This window comes from Phyllostomus discolor, chromosome 4, assembly GCF_004126475.2.
Source record: "Phyllostomus discolor isolate MPI-MPIP mPhyDis1 chromosome 4, mPhyDis1.pri.v3, whole genome shotgun sequence".
Taxonomy (NCBI): Eukaryota; Metazoa; Chordata; class Mammalia; order Chiroptera; family Phyllostomidae; genus Phyllostomus; species Phyllostomus discolor.
The window spans coordinates 208459244-208478344 of NC_040906.2; the positions used below are offsets into that span (position 1 = coordinate 208459244).

General features: G+C 65.7%; 1 protein-coding gene across 3 annotated transcripts in view; it reads right to left on the reverse strand.

The window, feature by feature from the left end:
- RPS6KA2 (ribosomal protein S6 kinase A2) overlaps positions 1–19101 on the reverse strand; it is a 144777-nt gene that overhangs the window by 14258 nt on the left and 111418 nt on the right. For all 3 annotated transcript variants that reach the window (XM_028503998.2, XM_036024969.1, XM_028503999.2), the window contains 11 exons: positions 16044–16124; positions 15272–15351; positions 13786–13892; positions 12314–12351; positions 10955–11097; positions 9633–9703; positions 8062–8150; positions 7463–7527; positions 5134–5236; positions 2421–2551; positions 1651–1776 (listed from right to left, as the gene is read on the reverse strand). In XM_028503998.2, coding sequence (XP_028359799.1) covers positions 1651–1776; positions 2421–2551; positions 5134–5236; positions 7463–7527; positions 8062–8150; positions 9633–9703; positions 10955–11097; positions 12314–12351; positions 13786–13892; positions 15272–15351; positions 16044–16124 — 1034 coding nt within the window. The remainder of the gene's footprint in view (positions 1–1650; positions 1777–2420; positions 2552–5133; positions 5237–7462; positions 7528–8061; positions 8151–9632; positions 9704–10954; positions 11098–12313; positions 12352–13785; positions 13893–15271; positions 15352–16043; positions 16125–19101) is intronic.

Below are 19101 nucleotides of genomic sequence, written 5' to 3' on the forward strand. Positions count from 1 at the left end.
AGGGGCTGCGGAAAGGAGTAGAACCGCCCCGGCCGAGGAAGGGACCGGGGCCCAGACCAGAAGGGCTCTGACGGCAATGAGGGCGGGGGACGGAGGGATTGGGACTGCCAGGGAGGTTTCCGACAGCTCCCGTCGGAGGTTTCTCTTTAAGTAACTCGCACCCTGGACCCCACGAGCACTGGGGTGGGGGTGGGGACAGGGACAGGGCCGAGCTGAGATGCACGCCAGGGGTAGCAGGTACCCCCTGGGGAAAGTGCTGCAGCTGGGGGGGACACGAGACAGGTCAGGAGCCACAAGGGGGCAGCTGCCCCCCCAGAGAGCAGGGACCCTTGGAGCTGAGGTGCAGGCGCCGGGTCCTGGGGATGGCTCTGGGTACGGGGAGGGCAAGCCCGGGCGCCCCAGACAGGAGCTTCCTGTATCCGTGAGAGCCGCTGTGTCCCGGGGATCTGCTCTAAGGCAACGGGTGTCCTTCGTGGAGGAAGAGCTGCCCTGCCCTCTCCAGAGGCCCTGCCCCGGGCCCAGAGCCACGGGGTCACGGCGAGGGCCACCCAGCCCCGCATGGGGAGCCCTGGGCTCTGGGTCCAGGATGGTCCTGGCTGGGAGCCCTCCTGTCCCCATCCTGTTCTCTCCCCCCCGCCCCCGGAGGTCCTCGGGCTCGGCACCGCCGACATTTGGGGCTGTACAAGTCCACAGGGGAAGAGTGGGAGGGGCAGGACCATGAGCAGGAGTCCCGGGCAGGAGCGACGCCCGCCCCAGCTGTGAGTGACCAGGATGTCTCTGGACGTGGCCAGAGTCCCCTGGGGAAACTGCCCAACTGATCCGGACCGCCCTGGGGAAACTGTGCCTCCTGTCCAGTCGGATCCCACGTTCTCCGTGCGGCTCACCACTCCGTGGGGACATTGCGGTGGTGCCCACGCAGCAGGAGGGGTTGTGGGGTCCCTCCCCGGTCAGGGCGCAGGCAAGGATCCGCCAGTGAGCGCGTGCATGAGCGGACACCCAGTCGATGTCTCTCTCCCCCCCACACACCCTTTTTTTTTCTCTCTAAAATCCATTAAAAAAACAAACAGTCCAGCTGAGCTTAGTGGGCAGGCCGTGGACTCGAGCGCCTTGTACAGAGAATGTGCGACTTATGCTTCTCCATGCACTGGGATCAGATTTACAGGAGACCTGAGCCCCTACAAATGGCCAAGCCCACCTTTCGCCAACCAGAGAACTCGAGAAACGATACTTTGCTCTCCCGGACCTCACGGTCGGTGGAGCTGCTCTCGACCGCCGAGGGGAAGCCGCCAGGTTCAGCCCCTGCAGATGCTGCCAGTCCGTGCTGGTCTTCACTCCCGTGACTCGATTTTTGGCGACTGTAGCCACCTCCCCTCCTTCCTCCCTCTGTCCCTTCCCTTTTGCCGGTCGCTACCCCTGTCCCCAACTCGACTTCCCAAAACACAGAGTGCCCAAAGCTGTCCCTCCAGCGTGTATCGTCTCCGAGGCTGCCGCGCGTGGTCAGGAGCTACATGCTGACTGGAACTGCAAATGGACCACCCGACTCGGCAAACGGAGCACCGGCTGGTCGGAGCGTGGACAGGGGAAGGGGGCGGGGCACGGCCGGCAGCAGCGAGCTCAGCGGCCGCAGCACGGCCCCGCCCACGGCCTTACCTTCACGGCGTACTCCGCGTCGGTGGCTTTGTGCACACACCGCTTGCACACGGAGTAGGAGCCCACCCCGATGTCCTCCTTGACCTCGTAGCCATCAGTGAAGTGGACGTTGTTCCCGTGCAGCTGCTGCAGACACACCGGGCGGAGGCGTCAGCGGTCGGGCGGCGCACACAGCGCAGGCGCAAAGGGGTCCGCCCAGGGCCGCGGAGCTGGTAGGATGGCTCCGGACCTAAACCCCGACCCGCCCGCCTCTCGGGCGGCGACCACGTCAGGCACCACAGTGCGCTGCGCCCGAGCCGCGTCTGCAAGTCCCACCCCAAGACACCCCGGTCCCCACCGGCTCCGCCCACGTGCACACCCTCCACCCCGCCCGCTCAGAGTGCAGACAGGAAGCCACCGAGACCGGGGCACCCCGTCACACCCATGTCCACCCCGGACACGCGTGTTTTCCCAAAGGGTCGTGGGGAGAGAAATACGGAATTCAATGCCATCCACTAGCCCTGAGTGGGTTTTTAAATAGACTCTAACCACGACTTCTCCTTAGCATTCTCTATATCAGGTTATATTTACAAGGAAGAAAACTTGAAAACACGGCACCTTCACAGACCCCCCAAGGGCAGAGTTCAGGGCGGGGCAATGCCGCCCACACAGGGAGCTGCCCTGCTGGACTCCGGCTCGACTCCCCAAGGTGAGGACACCCCCGTGGGCCGACTGTGGGCCTGGCCCCCGTCATGCCCCCGAGGACCCCCGCAGAGTGGGCGCCGGGTTACCTGCACGATGGGGTGGACCGTGGACTCGCGCGGGCCCTGCTGCGGGGGCTCCTGGCCCAGGCTGGAGGCCACGAAGCTGAAGCCTCGGAACAGGTGGTGGGCGTTGGCGCTGGGGGGCACGCCCGGTGAGTCTGCAGGGGTGGGGGACAGTCAGCCTGCCTCGGGGCCGCGGCCTGGGCGCACCCCGGCGTGGGGGGGGGGCGTCGTCTGAGTCACGTGTGTGTGTGTGTGTGTGTGTGTGTGTGAGATGCTGTGCATGTGGCAGAGAAGGGGGTGAAACAGGCCGGATGGAGGGGAACCGTGGGAACTGCTCTGTTCTGGGTGCTGCCGGCAGAAGCGGGGGCAGTGCCTGGAACAACCACCGTCTGGGACTCACTGACCGTAACTCACTGGCCACGCTTGACCATGACCCTCCGCCCGGCCCACTGCAGGTGGAGGCGGAAAGCCGCCGGGGACCTGGGGTGGAGCTGCGGGCACACGCACCCACGCCACGGAGCCCAGCTCTGAGACCGCGCAGCCCGTGCCCAGCCTGCAGGGACTGCACAGAGTGCTCGGCACCCCCCCCCCCCCCCGCCGTCCTGCAGGGTCGTTCGGCAGAGGTGCCCGTCCCCGGTGGCAGGAGCGGGAAGGGGCACCGCCCTTGGACCCTGACTTCTCCAGGCGCCGCTCGACCTGCGGGAGAGCCTGTGGCTGTGGGGCTGGCCCCGGTTCAGGTGAACGGTGAAGCAGAGCGAGAGGGTAAGTCACTGCTGGGGGGGGGGGGGGACAGAGTTCACAGCCCGGGAACAGCCTGGGGTGAAGCGGACTCCGCGATCTCGAGCTCCTGGAGACGGATGGGGGAAAAGGGCAGAGCACCCGGGAAGAACTCGGGGGCAGACAGAAGGGCGGGAGCCCAGGCTCGAGGCGGGGGCACGTGTCCATTCAACTGGGGAGGCACCGGGCCTGGTGGACACACGGAAATGAGAGTGGTCATCGCCCCGTGGGCTGGGGGGCGCTCGCAGGGTGGGGCAGGCACGGCAGTGAAGGGCGCCCGGACGTCCAGGAGTGTGCCCCACAGAACTGCCTCCAGCGTGCTCAGGGAGGTGAGGGTGGGAGACGGTCGTGGTGGCCACGTCGGTGACGGCAGGGGAGTGGCGACCTGGTGAGCTCTGGGCACCAGGGAAGTCCCGGGCGTGACCAGCCACGGCGCACGGCCGGGCGTGACCCCAGTGTGTGAGTGCCGGTGCCTCTGACAAGCGGGATGGGGCCCGGCTGTGCCAGCTGCATGTCGGGTCAAGGGGAGAGAGCAAGCTCGGGCACCAAGGGATCCCACGCATGTTCCGGAAAAGGGAAAACACAGCATTGCGATACACATTACGTTGCAATGAAGTCCCGTGTAGCAATATAACTACAAATATAGAAGCCTATAATTATATGCATTTAAGTTTTTCTCATAATGTACTTATACAAAAACGTTCAGACACGTATTTCATGAAAGTTCCTGCAGAGGGGGTGGGAAAGGCCCCAGCAACGGCCCCGCCTCCCACCGTTCACCCCTCTGCTCTGTGCTGCTGCTTCCCTTTGGCACGGAGGTAACCAAGACGAGGCAGGGTTCACCCTCTCGGGGGAGCAGGTTCGTGGGGCGCAGTGGGGTGGGCTGCCACAGGGAACGTGGGTTTTATTCCCCAGTGTGTTGCTTCGGGGATGACGGCCATGAGGGGGGCTCCTTGCAGCCCGAGCTGTGAGCTGTGGGTCTCCCTGCACCGAGTGACGCCCACCCACAGCCGTCCCAGGAGACCAAGCCTGGTGACAGGGTGTGGCAGTGGTGGTCTCTCTGTCAGCACCGTGGACCGGCAGGGGCCGACTCGGGTCTCCGCCTGGACCGGTCACCACCCGGCACTGAGACCAGAGCGGACTGTGTGTGGGGACGAACCGCCAGGTGCTGGACCTGAGACACTGAGACACTGAAGAGCCAGGAGTGGCGTTTGAGTCACGGGCTGTGCGAGACAGCAGACTCACCTTTGGGAGACACTGGGTGCAGCACACGGGCTTGCTCTGTGCCCTTTCTGTCGCCGGCACGGAATTCTGGCTCCAAGGTCCGACCGGCCTTAAAAGTCCCCCAGGTGCCAGGTGCTGCACCCTCTCCACCAGCCCCTGGACCCACCGCCCTCCCCCGGCAGGGCTTTGGCTGGAGGAGCGCAGCCGTCCCGGGGCATCGGGGCGAGTGCAGAAGGCCGGGGCAGACCAGGAGGCGCCCTGACTGCCTACGGGGGTGGGTGCCCGCACGAGGGTCTGCCACACTTTCATCGTGACATCGTGACGGGAACTCTGCGGTCACCCGCCGCCTTTCTTGCCTGGGACTGCCCCGCCCTACACAGAGACGCAGGTGCTGCCCAAGGCTCAGGGCCACCTGCCCGCGGGTAGATGGGTCCTTATAGGCCCAACAGCCGGCGTTTGGCCCGTGTGGCCGGTGGGACCAGAGACAGGAGGCGACAGCAGCACTGAGGATGCTTTACAGTCATCAGGGGGCGCTGACTCTCAGCACTGATCTCGGGGAAGGGCAGACGAGGGCGTGGGCAAACGGGATCCCACAGAGCCGGCCCCGGGTTCCCGGGAAAGCGCCCCTGCAGCTGGGCTGCTCTGGCGCCCACACAGCTGTCCCTCCCGGGTCAAGGGAGGGCGCCCGCCACGGGCAGGAACCACGGGCTCACCCCCACTCTCGGCGGGCACGCACCTGTGGGCGTCCGGGTGGTGAACTCGGGGTCGAAGTGGAAGGTGTCCTCGGGCCTGCCCACCGCGGGCTTGAAGGGCGGCTTGATCTCCTTCCGGTACAGCTTCTGCGGGGACAGCGGCGGGGTGAGGGGCGCGGGGCCGAGGAGGCCGCGGGGCCTCGGGCCAACTCAAGGGGCACCAGGGCGGGTGGGTCACGTGGCATCCCGTCTCATCGACAACAGCGCCTCACACGCTCTGACACACATGTGAATACACATCCAATCACACATCCCCTCCAAACATATGCGTCCCGGTTCCCAGCGTAAGGGTCCTCATTTGGGGGCAATGGTTTTCAACCTTTCATCAGCCTGAGAATCTGTCTTCACTCTGTGGACAGGACAGTGTCTCGCCCTGCCCCGGGTGACCTGGGGGGAGAGCCCTGCTCCCGGGGACCCTCCTCACGCCCTGGCGACCTCGGGCCAGCCCCTAGGAGCCGCCGGCCGGGTCAGTTTGGGAAACACACACAGCGATGAGTCGAAGTCTGAGCAGAAACTCCCGTAGCGCTGCAAAGCAGGTGTTACCACTCTGACCTTACCGGCGAGAACACTCAGGCTAACACAGGTTAGGTAGCTCGTCAAGGTCAAGAGCAGCTGGGATAGGCGGACCTGGGTCTCCGGCCTCCTGCAGTTGCAGCTGTGCTCGGGACGCAGGTGCAGCAGGAGGGACCCCTGAGCGAGCACCGCCTCCCAGAACCCCGTGGAGCCCACAGACATGCCGGGGGCCGAGGGGCCGGGTGCGGGGGTGCAGGGGTGGGGGGGTGGGGTCGGGTTCTGACTGAGGACCACTCGGCTGGGGGCGGAGCCTAGCGCTGCCCTTGGGAGCCACCAGCAGAGGAGACGGGAGTGGATTCGGGTTGGATTCTCCGTCACTTCCTGCCCTGGGCATAGAGATCCCTTTGGGATGGAGTTACCGCTCCAGCCCTCTCCAGAAACGGCAACGTGCCACCGCCTGTGGAGATGCACGCATGTGCACGCATGCACACATGCAAACACGCGTTGGGCGGCACGGACTCCCAGGCCTGGCACTTCTCAGAGGTGACTCCGAGGCCAGCCGCCGGGCGGGCCCACCATCACAGCCCTCCCCCTCACAGCAGCAGTCCCCTGGACGTTGGAGCTGGGTTATCAAACAAACACCCACCCTGCTCCCGTCTGAGACACAGGGTCCCCTTCCTGACGCTTGGGGGACAAGGAGAGGACAGGGGAGGGCACACCCAGATCCTACCCACTGAGCTAGGAAGGGCGTTTTAATTGTTTTTTTTGACACTCGGTTAAAATGCTGGGGTGACTTTGCTAGCTCTGGAAGAGAAGACCCCCTGTGTCGCTGTGGTATTAGCCTAAAGCAGAGACGTGGGGACCGGCGTTGGGGGGGGGGGTCTGCCTGCCTGCCTCCCCGGGACAGACGGCGGCTCCCAGCTCCGAGCTCGCCATACCACCCCCACTCGGGCCCGGGGGCCGCAGGTGTCGGCCTCGGACGACCCCCAGTTCGTTCCCCACCTGTGGGCCCTGGCGTCCCACAGGACCTCGGCCCTTGGGCCGACATCTCGGCCCCCGACTCGGTTTCAGCAAGTTGACGACGGTTTTCCCAAAGCCCGCCCTCCACATCCGGGCTCCTCCACAACCGGCCGGGTTCCTCCTGCCCAACCACAGGGGACGTCTGACCCCCACCTGCCTTCAGCAAGAATCCTGGTGGCTCTGTTCAGCCAGAACCGCCCCCCCACACACACACCCTGGGTTTGACCCCCCCCCCAACACCCCCCTGCTCCCTGGCTGGAAGCTCCTTGTGCACCTGTGTTCAGAGTGGAGCCCCGCCTCCCCCAGACCCCACCCATCAGAGTGGAGCCCCGCGTCTCCCACTGGGAGGCCCCACCCATCTCCACAGCCCCAAGAGTCTCCTGTGGTCTTTAACAGGTGTCACGAGTAACTCCGTCTACAACAGGCTGGGTCACTTTTCCCTTTAACACCCTCCACAAGAGCACAGTGGGGGGCATTAGAGGTGGGAGACCCAGACCTCGGGGGCCCAGAGGCCCCGGTCATGAACAGGCTCCGTGGCCCTGCCCAGCGCCCCTCCCCCTAGCGCCCCAGGGGCTCTTGCTGGCTGAGGGGGGCCCTGCTCCGTCCTCGGAGGCCCACAGATTTCAGGCCCCAAGCCGGGGGTCCGTGCCTGTGCTGCGCCAGCCTGATCGGAGAGCGCCCCCTCCAGGTGACAGGCTGGCACTGACCGCTGGTCTGTGCCCCAACAGCTAAGGTGTGCCCGTCCCCGGGTGTGCGGTGTGGGCCACGGCAGCCACTTACATTCCAGTCTATGGTCACAAAGAAAGGGTGACGCTTGATCTCCTCCACGCCGTCGCTGCCGGCACCTGTCACAGCACAAGGGGGCGGCGGGGGGGAGAGTCAGGGCCGAGGACCCGGGGGTGCTGGCTGTGGGCGCTCAGCCTGTGCGGCGCCCCCGGCGCCCCGCCCTGACCCGCGGCTGCGGGGACCCTTCTCAGAGCTCTGTTATGGAAGTGAACTGACTTGGTTCGCCCTCCTGTGAACCTCGGTTCACACAGACGTGGAGGTTTTTTACGGGAAGAGGGATCAAACTGGACGCAGGTCCCAAGTGCGCCTCCCGCGGTTCGTGGGTTCCGAAGGAAGGAAGCGAACTGGGCAGGGGGTAGCGCCACCGCGCGGGGGAGACAGAAACTGCAGCCTGCAGGCACGCGCTTGCGCTGCCCGGGCAGCCACGGGGCGTTTGGACCACTCGCGAGTCCTCAGTCCTTGGGTCGGACGCAGGCGAGAGCATCCCCCCACCCCCATCAGTGGCCTCGGGAGCACGTGGGGCTGGAACGGGGCTGCAGGCAGGGGCCCCGCCGACCCCCCTCGGTGCGCCGGCAGCGGCGCGGGGCTCTTACCCAGCCGGTTGCACGGGTTGCGCTTGAAGAGGGCGCGCAGCAGGCTCTGCGCCTCCGCGCTGAGGAACTGGGGCATGCCCAGCTTGGCCCTGCGGGGTGGGGGCGGAGGGGAGGCGGAGTCAGAGGCAGGGCCTGGCCGAAGGACTGACGGCCGGAGCAACCGCCTCCCCCGCCCTCTGCGACCTGCTGGGTCAGCAGTAACTGAGAAAGCAGCGCGGGGGACCCCGGGCAGCTGCGACCCAGCGTTTGGCCTTCCGCCCCTTACACTCCCTTACACTCCGAGGTTAGTGAGGGCACCGAAAGGTGTTTGTTCATGTGGCCGCACCTGTGATGTCGACCACATTAGAAATTAAAACTGAGAAAATTTTAATAAAAAAAAAGTCACTACAAAGAACCCTAACAATCCCGGAAACAGAAGTCACTGTAAACGGGAGTTACAGTGACGTCCCGACAGCAGCAGGGGCCTCGGAGAGAACAGCCACAATGTCCCACCCCGGGAACCTCTCCTGGGCTTGTCGCCCCTGTGGGGGTCTCGGCCCCCCCCCGACCTGGGGCCACAGCTGGGAGCTGCCCCCTTGGAAATGCTGTCACCCCCAGGGGGCCCATCAGGAGCCCCCCGTCTACCCCTGGGGTTCGCTGGAGGGGACTCTGCTAGCTTCAGGGGACGTACCGGCCGTGTTCCCCCTACCATGAAACGGAGCTGAGGTCATCGCTACAAAAACACGGGGCTGGGCCCACACTTGGTCCTCCAGGACGTGCGTGAGCAGGGAGGAGGCCTCTCTGGGGTTCCCCCCGAAGCCTGTCCTGCATCACCCCCACCCCCCGCCCTGTGCACACCACGGCGCTGTCTGCAGGCACCGAAGCTCCGCATGTCCCTCTGCAGGGCTCGGTGGGCGGGAGCTGGGGGCCCGCTGCCTCATGGTCCCCTTCAGCCCACCCAGCCCTGCCCCAGAGACGCTGCCTTGGGCCTCTCCAGGAGCCGCCCCCCGCCCCCCCCCCCCCCCGCCTCCCCGCCCCGGGGCCCCGCTCAGACGGCCCCTGCTCACGCTGGAGATGCGACAGCGAGGCCGGCACTGGGGTCGGCCTTCCTTCGGGGGCCCCAGCGGCCAAGCCCACTGAGGGGTGAGTGATCCCCCACGAGAAGGCGCAGAAGCCCGCTCCCTGGCCCGCTGGGGCCCAGTCCTCTGCCCTTGGAGCCTGCCCTCCCCCCTGACGGGCACCAGCCACCGCACCCTACAGCGCTGCCACTGGACAGCTTGGAGGGTGTGCCTGGTGGGAGCCTGGCCTGGGGTGAACCAGCCCACCTGAGCCCTCGGGGGCCCTCACGGCCGGCCCCTCACTATCCCTGTCGTCACCGTGATCGCCCAGGCCTGCGTCCCAGCCTGCTCCCACGACCGAGGCTCTGGGCAGCAGGAAGTGCTGACAGGCACTGGGGGGTGACCCCCAGGGTGGGCGGTCCCTACAGAAGGGGCTGACAGGTGCTGGGGGGTGGCCCCCGGGGTGGGCGGTCCCTACAGAAGGGGCTGACAGGTGCTGGGGGGCGGCCCCCGGGGTGGGCGCTGCCTACTCACTTGAGGATGAGGGCCATGGTCTCCTTCCGGTCCTTCCCCTGGAACGGCAGGGACCCCGTGAGCATCTCGAACTGCAGAGACAGCGCAGGGAGGGCGAGGTCAGACCAGCAGACGCGGCAGCGGAGCCTGCACGGATGGGCGGAGCGTGCCCGTGTCCCGAAAGCACTCGGAGTCCTGAGGGGTCGCGCCGGGCGCTGGGGTGCTCCGTGGAGCCTTGGTGACTCTGCGTTACGGAGCGGCCCGCTCGCCACAACCCCGCTTTCCTGGCAGGGGGGTGACGGGGCGGGAATGTGTTGACCCCAGAGGCAGACTCAGCCCGCCACCGAGACGGAGAAAGGGACTCCCGGTCTGGTTCAGGGCGTGGGATCCCTCCCTGAGCGGCCTCCCGTGCGTCTGCCCCGCCGGCCAGCATCCCTGAGCCCCGGGGCCGAGGGCCACACCTAGAGACCAAGTGACCATGGCCTGCGAGGCCTCCCGGGGACCAGCCTGGGGCTCCCCGGGGGTTCCTCCGGCCCGTGGGGGGTCACAGCCCCGAGGTTCCGCAGCTGGGGGGACCGGCATGTGCCTGTGGGAAGAGAGGGGCTGGGGAGGTGCGGGGCGGGGCCAAACCCACTAGAGCTCGGCAGCCTCGCTTCCTCCCGGGCTCAGCGCGCTGGATGCACTAGATGCGGGCGGGCGCACAGCCCTGACCGCCGCGCCGCTGCGCTCACCCGACGTCAGATTTCGCAGCGTCATCCTTCAGGCCTGCGCCCAGCGCACGGCGCAGGCTGGGAGGACGCGGAGTGGGCGGGGCGGGGCGGGGCGGGGCGGGGCGGGGCGGCCCGTGGGGGCGGGGACAGGGACAGGGAGCCGCGCCCGCCTCCCGCAGGGCCGTAGCAGGCAGGTCGGTCAGTGTGCGCTTAGGCTCCACCCGCGAACGCGCGACCTAAAGAAAATTCCGGCTTCCCGACGCACAGGTGAAAGTGTGCAACTCGCCGTGCGTATTGGCCCACGTTAACGTTTACACCTAAGTGGGAGGATTTGTGCTGGAAACAAGGAAAACGATGAACGCGGAAACCGCTGCATCTCTCCAACCCTCATGTCAGCCCCTAACGACGTTAATTAGGTGTAGGCCTTTGACTTTTAAGACACGTGCCCCTTATTTGGACCCCACTTCTGTCTCCTGAGGGTGGGGCTCGGGGTGGGCGCAGGAGGTGGTCCGGAAATGCGGGGGCCAGGGTTCGGGGGTCCGGAAACAAGCCCGGTTTCCCCGGGTCACCCGGGTCTGGGACGCGGCCTGGGGCGGGCAGGTGCGGGGGTGGGGGCGGGGGGCCAGCGCTCACCATGAGCACGCCGAAGGACCACCAGTCGGCGCTCTGCGTGTGCCCCCGCCGGTTCACCACCTCGGGCGCCATGTACTCGATCGTCCCGCAGAAGGAGTAGGCTCGCTTGTCATGGTCCACGGCCTCCTTGCTGAGCCCGAAATCTGGAGGGGAGACCGCCGCAGCCTTCTCAGTCCCCAGGGGGCACGGTGGGGGGCTTCGGGTCACGTCTGTGGGTTCCGCCCCACTGGCCTTCCCTCCCCCACTCGCTCCGTCAGGCCCAGCCCCACCCCGGGTGGGACGGAGCACCGTGGGGCCCGCCTGTGTCATGTGAGGCCGGGCAGCTCCCGGGCCACAGTCTCAGGGGATCTACGGACTGAAGGAAGGCCTCGCCGAGACACCAGCACACTATTTCTCAGTGGCCACTGTGAGCTCCCGGGAGGCCGGCCTTTCACAGGCCCCCACGGGACAGCAGCTGGGCCTGGAAGCACGTGGGGCCACAGATGGGACGGGAGGCAGGCGCTGGCTCGGAGCGAGAGGACACGGGCTGCCGCCCGCCACACCCGTGCATGCACGCACCTCGTGGCGAAGGGCCCGGTGACCACACAGGTCTTGGGGGGCGCACCCTCCGTCTCATCAGCGAGGAAGACAAGGGGCCCGCACCCCTGTCCGGGGCCGCGTGCGGGGGCCAGACTGTCCAGCGCCCTGGTGGGGTTGCTCACTCCCTGCCTGAGTGACTAGCTTTGCACCTGGGTGTGTCAGGGGTTGTTTTCACTTTGTGCCTGGCGGGGGGGGGGGGGGGGGGGGGGGGGTGACGGCGGCAGCTCCTACAGGCTGGAGCAGGCCCTGTGGGCCCTGGACTCAGCCCCACGGACCACTCCGGACTCCTGGCCCCGGAACGGGAAGGTGGCACACGGGTGTCCCTTTAGGTCACCCCGTGTGTGGCGGTCTGCGACGGCACCAAGAGGAAATTAACACAGACGGGTGTCGTGGGACCAGAGGGGCGTCCCCCGTTCGACTGAACTTGGCCTTGACAGGGGAGATGGACCCCGAGAAAATGAAGGTGGGGAGGGAACGCAGGGCTGGGACCCTGCAGAAGTGACACCATGGACACCTGTCCCCGGGTCTGAGCGAGTGGTCCCCGAGATGCCGGAGCCGGACACCCAGTGGTGCTCCGCCTGCGGGAAGGTGCTGGGAGGGTCTCAGGTCAGAGGGAGAGGGGGAGGCCCCTGGGACGAGTGAGTGAGTGTTCAGGACACGCCCTGCCATGCGGCTGACCCACGGCTGCGGAGCACCCAGCCGCGGCGGACAGGGGTCGTCCCAGGCTGGTGCGGCGTGGGGGGGGGGGGCGGCCGAAGGAGACCGGCGGCCTCTACGCACCTGTGATCTTCACGTGTCCCTCTTCGTCCAGGAGGATGCTGCAAGGCGGGGGGAGAGCAGAGCAGAGGGTTTGTGTCACCAGCCGCCAGGCTGCCGGGGGCGCGCGGCCTCGCGGGGGCATCTGCACTCCGGCGCTGCCTGCTGTCCAGTGTGCAACCGAGGTGGCACTCGACCACGTTTTTATCTTTGCTCCTCGGTGGCACCGAATCTCTGCCCAGAAATGAGCAGCTTTCGAGAGTAATCCCTGACCGATTCTCACTGACCGCAGAGTCCCCTCTCTCGTGGCCCTGCATTGGGAGTCACCCCTCGGGAGGGCGTAGACCCCTCCCGCCTGTCGAAGGAGAGAGGGCCAGGGGCCGGGCTCATGGCCGAGAGCGTGGGAGAGCCGCCCTGCTCAGGCTCGCGCGTGGGGGCTGGGCCCACCACTTGCTGCTCCCTCCGCGGGACCTCAGGCTGGTCTTGATGGGTACTCGGCCGTCTGTCTGCCCGGCAGAGGGCAGCCCCGTCCCAGCGTCACGGCCAGAGGCTCTGCATCGCCTGGCTCCTGGGCAGAGCGGGAGGCTCCCCGGGGATGAGCACGTGTGCTGTTCTCGGCCAGTGCGGGGGGGGGGGGGGGGGGGGGCCGAGAGCCCAGCACGGAGCCCCTTCCTGCTGCGGTCTCAGCGCGCTGCCCAGGCACCCAGCCCAAAGCTGGTGGCTCCCAGCAGGCCCCACGCCGTCCGTCAGGGGCAGGTGAGGATGCACAGGACAGTGACCCGGGACTGAGAAAAGCAGTGAGGTCCCCTCAGGGATGACTGTTAGGTCAGCACCTGAACCTGAAACGCCCCCTAGCCCTCCCTGCCCCGTGGGGGCCCCCGCCCCAGCCGTGTGTCTGCTCCATGGGAAACGGGAGAAGAAAACCAGAAACGGAAACGCGGTGGCCCCGGCGGGTTTCCGGCTCGCGCTGGGCTAGACCGGCCGGCTCCCCCGGCAAGGACACCGCAGGGCGTCACCGCCCAACACGCTCGGTCCCATCGGAGTCCGGGCCGGGAGTCGGTGCCACTGCCCTGAGAGCAGCTCCAGGGAACGCCCGTCCGACTTGCCGTCACCGAGAGAGCGTGTGCTCCTCGGCGATGACGCGGCTGAAAGCACCTCCCGAGGCCGGAGGTGCCTCGTGGGAGACCACCCGGGGCAGGGGGCACCACTCCTCGGGGGCAGGAGCCTCGTGGCAGGAAGGAACGGGGGCAGGGGGTGGCGAGGAGCTGAGGGCGTGCCTCCCACCCGTGCAGTCACGCCTGGGAGCTGGGACACGGCTCTGGCCTTGCACCCCCCCCACCCCCCGGGACCAGGTCTCGCGGGCCGGGACGACGCTGCACCATCCAGCAGAAGCCACTCTTGTGTCCGGGCCCCCTTCCAGGGGAGCAGGTGGAGGCTGCTCACCCCTCTGGGGCCCCAGCGTGGGAGGGGCTGCAGCCAGGGGCGAGCTCACTCACTTCTCCGGCTTCAGGTCCCTGTAGATGATGCCCAGGCTGTGCAGGTGGTCCAAGGCCAAGGCCAGCTCAGCCAGGTAGAACTTGACGTCCTCCTCCGTGAACATCACCTGGCCAGCGAGAGCACAGACTGCTGGGGGCGGGTTTGTTTGGAGGAACTCTGCCAGAGGGACCGGGACGCAGCCCCACAAAGTCCCACGCCCCCACAATGCTCTGCTCCTGCAACATGAGGGGAGTGAGGGTGGGAGCCCTTCCTGCAAGGGTGACGCCACCAGCCCTGTGAGGGGCGCCTGGAGCTTCCTGTCCTCTGGGCCCGCGGGCCCCGCAGGCCACCCAGCTCCAGGTGTTGCTCCGGTTTCACACGTGCACACGGGAGCTCCTGGTGTGCATTTGCAGGATTTAACACAAGACCCAGCAGAAGCCTGGCGAGGAGCCCTCAACAACACGTCGGAACTCGTGTCTCCTCCCTCTCACGTGACACCTGCCCCGGGGTTTGTGCGGACCCGTGAGCTGGGGAGCCGCTGTCCACCCTGGGTGGGGGTGGGGGGGTCTACCCGAGACGACGCACACCTGTGGTGCAGAGTCAGCGGGCGCCCGGGGACAGTGGGACAGGGGACACGTGGGCGGCGAGGTCACGCGTCAGGGCGCCTGGCTTCGGGCTAGGAATTCCCACGACTCCAGGGTCGTGGTCTGGGGGAGGGGGTTCCCCTGCCCCCGGCAGCAGTTAGGAGCAACGTGTACCTCCTGCGGTCACCTGCGAGGAGGCCAGATGGTGACGCGAAACCATTTTCCGCACTCACCACGGGACTCAGTGTCCCAGAAGGGACCGGATGCCCACACCTCTCCCTCTGAGGGCCTGAACGCCGGTTCAAGGCTGCCTGCTACGCACGATCGTGGTGCGAGGCGGCTCGGGGACTGGGTGGTGACTGAGTCCGGCTAACGCGGACGGAGCGCACCCGTCTCACGAGAGGGTGCTCCCCAGTGCGGCAGGGGCACGTGCCCCAGCCCCGGCAGCGGCACCTGGGTGCCACCACCCCTCTGTCACCCCTCCCTCTGGCCTCTGGAGTCTCCTGTTCTGCCCTCCACACTCAGCCAGCGCCTTTCCCGGTTGGACGTTTCTTTTCTAGACTGTTGGCCCAGCCATGGGCCTAGTCGTAACCGGTTCTGCCGGCCGCTGACCCCCCCTTCCCCCGACTCGGTGTACGAGGACCACGGCTGCACCTGCAGGTCAGTGCTCAGGGGGCAGCCCAGTGTCTCTGCCAGGCCAGTTCCCACGGCGCAGGTCGGCGTGGACGGGCAGGGGCCAGGCACCCGCTCCGTGGGGCGGGGGGGGGGGGCAGACACCCACTCTGGGGGGACCATACGTGAGCTCTAAGAGAGACCCAAACACACACATGCACTCTCTCCACACAGACAACACACACATGTAGTCTCCCTGCACAGAAAACACACATGTGCACACCCCTCTCGGCCCCCCGGCGGCCCTCACCTCCTTGGAGAGCCGGGTGAAGAGGTCCCCTCCCCGCAGGAAGTCCAGGATCAGGTAGAGCTTCCCCTCCGTCTGAAAGGCTGCAGGAGGGGAGAGCGAGTGAGCATGTTGGCAGCCCCTGTCCTCGAGGCCCCGCCCTGCACGTTTCCCGGGCTCGGTCCCCTGGGCTCAGACGACACTGCGCAGCCTGTGCCGCTGGGTCGTTTCAGAACCGGGCCGGGACGACGGGCAGGAGACAGCCGGCCAGGGGGCGGGACTCAGGGAGAGAGACTCGGTGTTGACAAGCTCGTTTCCGACACTCTTCAGGGTCTTGAGATTTCTTCCCTTCCCCTTCCCTCCTCCCTCCCTTTTCTGGTCACAAAGGGGGAGGAAAGACACAGGGCCCGCTTGCCGTCCTCGTCACCGCAATCAGGGTCGCGCCCTGGGTGCACCTGGGCTCACCCAGCGTCACCCTGGCCGGAGGGCGTTGGGTGAGGACGACAGCGCCATCCTCACCAAAACGCCAGGGACGCCCCCCAGCCTGGGTCAGGAGACTCCTCCTACTCAGCCAGGGACAGAAACTAAAGAATAATGACACTGGTGTGTAGCCGCCGCACGTGAGGTTTCCAAGACAAAAACAGGCCTCTTGCTCCTCTGGAGAGGACAAACAGATTGGGCCCCGGGAAGGGGAGCGGCGGGGGGAGGGGGCTTTGTCCTGATGGATCGGGTCGCTGCCCCGGCCCTCTCCAAAGCGGTCCCACTATCTCGCCCTGTCGGGGCTCACCGCACTCACCGTAGTGGAGCTTCACGATGAAGGGGTGGTTCACTTCCGCCAGGATGTCCCTCTCCATCTTGGACCTGACGCGGTCTCGGACTGCGGGCAGAGAGACGGAGGCTTTCAGGGCAGGAAGCAGGGCCCACGACCCGGGGTCTGCAACACTGACTCGGGGTCTGCAACGCCGGCGTGGGCCGTCTCCCCAGCCCCTCGTGGCAGAAACTTCCGGGCGTGCACACAGGTTGAGACGGCGGGACAACCATCACCCTGAGCCCTCAGGCAGTTCCAACACTGCTGATGTCTGCACGCGCTCCACACACACACGGGAACACATGCCGTGCGTACGTGCACACACGTGTGTGTGCACACACTCGGCCAGCGACCTGACAGTGAGTGGTGGCACCAGGGCACCCGACCCCAGGGCAGCACGCCCCCCCCCCCCTCCGGAGAACAAGGACGACCTCTCACACGGGCAGCAGGACGGCCACCCCGGAGGCAGTCAGCGGCCACCCCATGCTGTCCCCTGACCTCCAGCCCGAAGGCCAGTCCCACCCCCGGTCATCCGTGGCTGTGTCCTTCCCCCAACCCGGGACCCCGTCACGCCCCCACACCGTGTTTCTTCACTCCGTTTCCGCACCAGAACCGCCCCACACCTGGGGCCCTCCCTCCCGCCGACGTGCCCCCTTCTGGCCAGGAGGGAGGAACGGCCACTCTGGCCCCGCTCCTGCGGGCCGAGGGCGGGTCTGGGGGCTCTGCGAGGGGGCTGCACGTGTGCACAAGACGGCCTCCGGGGGGGGGGCAGGGGGCTCGCGCCACATGGTAGATGAGGGGTGCGGCCACCGCCCGCTTGCTGAGCGACGAGGCTCGGGCGGCAGGTCCACGGTCCCCCACCCTGAGGTCCACGCGCCCGTCAGTACGGCGCCACCTGCGGGTGATGCTCTGGCCCCGAGTGACCCGTGGGGGCCCTAACAACTCTCCATCCAATGGTGTCACCTTACGTCTACCCTCCTTGCTTGCATCCTAAGGGTTACAAAGGGGCAATGTTCTCATTTCCGATGGAACTGGAAGTCCACAGGAAGTTTCCTTCTCCCTCTCTCTCTTTCTCACTTTCTGAGAATAAATCACCATGGACCACCGATTTTTAAAACAGATTAGTTTGTTACAGCCGATTGCAGTACTACTCCTTTTGGTGGCGACGTTGTCCCAAGCTTAGCCATCTGGAAATACAGATGGAATCTGAGGCAAAAATAAACAAACAAAAACGATCACCACTTGAGAAGGAGAACAACTCCAAGATTCCCACGTGTGCACCGGCGCACCCAGCACTACGCCTGCGTGGACTCGCGTGGCCCCACGCGGGCGACGGTGGGAAGTCTCCCCGGACGGGTGTGTGTGCCTCCCACCCCCTGAAACAGGGTGCAGCCAAGAGTGGGGCCCCAAATAGGGATTTGGAATGGGGTCCAGAGCTCAAGGTGTCCAGGAACATTAGAAAGACCTATAAGATGTCTTCACCCCTTACCCCCCACAGGTGTGAGTTGGGGGAGGGGACACGTGGAGCAGGAACATGCAGGGCTCTTTTGTACAGCCACAGCTTTGCAGCTGACCTCTGGCGTGGTCATTTAACATATCTACGACCTTTAACTGGCTGCATAGATATGTTAAACAGCTGTGGCTGTGCTCTGAGCCAGGGGGATGGAAGGGATTTCCACCCAAGATGCAACTGGGGGGCAGGTCCGTGGAGTTACAGTGCCTGCGTGGGAGCTTGGAGAAGACTGGCTCCATGACATGGGGCCACCCCCGCCCAGACTCACGATGGCAGCCCAGTGAGCTTGGAGTAATACAGGAATGCCGGCAGGTGTAACTGATTGTGGGAGGGGTTGGAAAAGGGGGTACAGAGGAAGATTGGCGCGGAGATTTAAACCCAGACACCGCAGCCATTGCTAGGGGAGAGAACCATGCAGCTATGGCAGTAAATGAGAGATCCGCGGGGTCTCGCAGGAGTGCAGACCCCCACAGCTTGGGTGGAAAGGAGAACCACTCGGCTTTAGCCGGAGTGGGGAATCACCGTGCGGCTTTAGCAGAGAACGGCCGCTCGGCTTTGGCAGAGTGGTGACCCCCGCTCCTCGCAGCTTTGCTGAGAAGAACCATGTGGTTTTGGCCAGAGTGGGGACCCCTGCAGCTTTGGTAGAAGAGGACCATACGGCTTTGGGGTGCTCCCTTTGACCACGTGGCCCGGGAAGCAGGAGAGACTTTGCCTGGAAGAAAGGGGGTGAAAGAACTCTTGCCAGTAGGCCACGAGAAGGTGCCACGTGGCTTCGGATCAATTGGAGATCCTGCCTGGATGGTGACACAGCTGACGGTGTCAGGAGCCTGGGTCCCGGGCGTTTGCTTCTTTTCCTGAGTGACAGTGCCCCAAATTAGGGCAGGGGGAGGAGGGAGCACTGTGGGCGTCTGTGGGTACCCAAAGGGACTTTGATATCTCAATGAAGACATTGGGTCTCTACTTGAAGTCTGCATAGCTCTGAAGAAACACTTCTTCTCCTTTTCACGACTCTCCGGCATGGAGAGACGTCTTTCCTAAGGTGGCAGCGGACAATCGAACCTATTGGGGGGTCCTTTGAGTAATAGTATATTGTACCCCCTGGGCCCTGTGTGTGTGTGGGTTCTGCAGCGCCCTGGCCTGGGCGCCACGCTCGGTTTGCTGTGAGGGGCCCCTCCCCAAGGACGGCCGTGGCGGACCACCAGCCACGAGCCCTGGCCCAGCTGCGTGCAGAGAACCCAGAACCCTGGGCGCCGCCGGCGGGAGCCGGAAATGGAGCGATGGAGGACAATTCAGTGGTTCCTCAGAAAAGCGAGGCGTAGCCCATTATTTCTCATATAAGAGCTGCTTTCTCTAAGTGCCCTTAGGCTATGGAGGAACAATGCTTCCAGATGAGTGGATGCGTTAGATTAAAATAATGCTTACCCCGTGCTCTAAAGTGGCTCTCCGAGGCCGGGCACTATAAATACACTGACCCAGTTTAAGTTGTGCCTGTGCACCCAAGGGTGACGGAGTTTCAGTAAGAACAAATTTCTG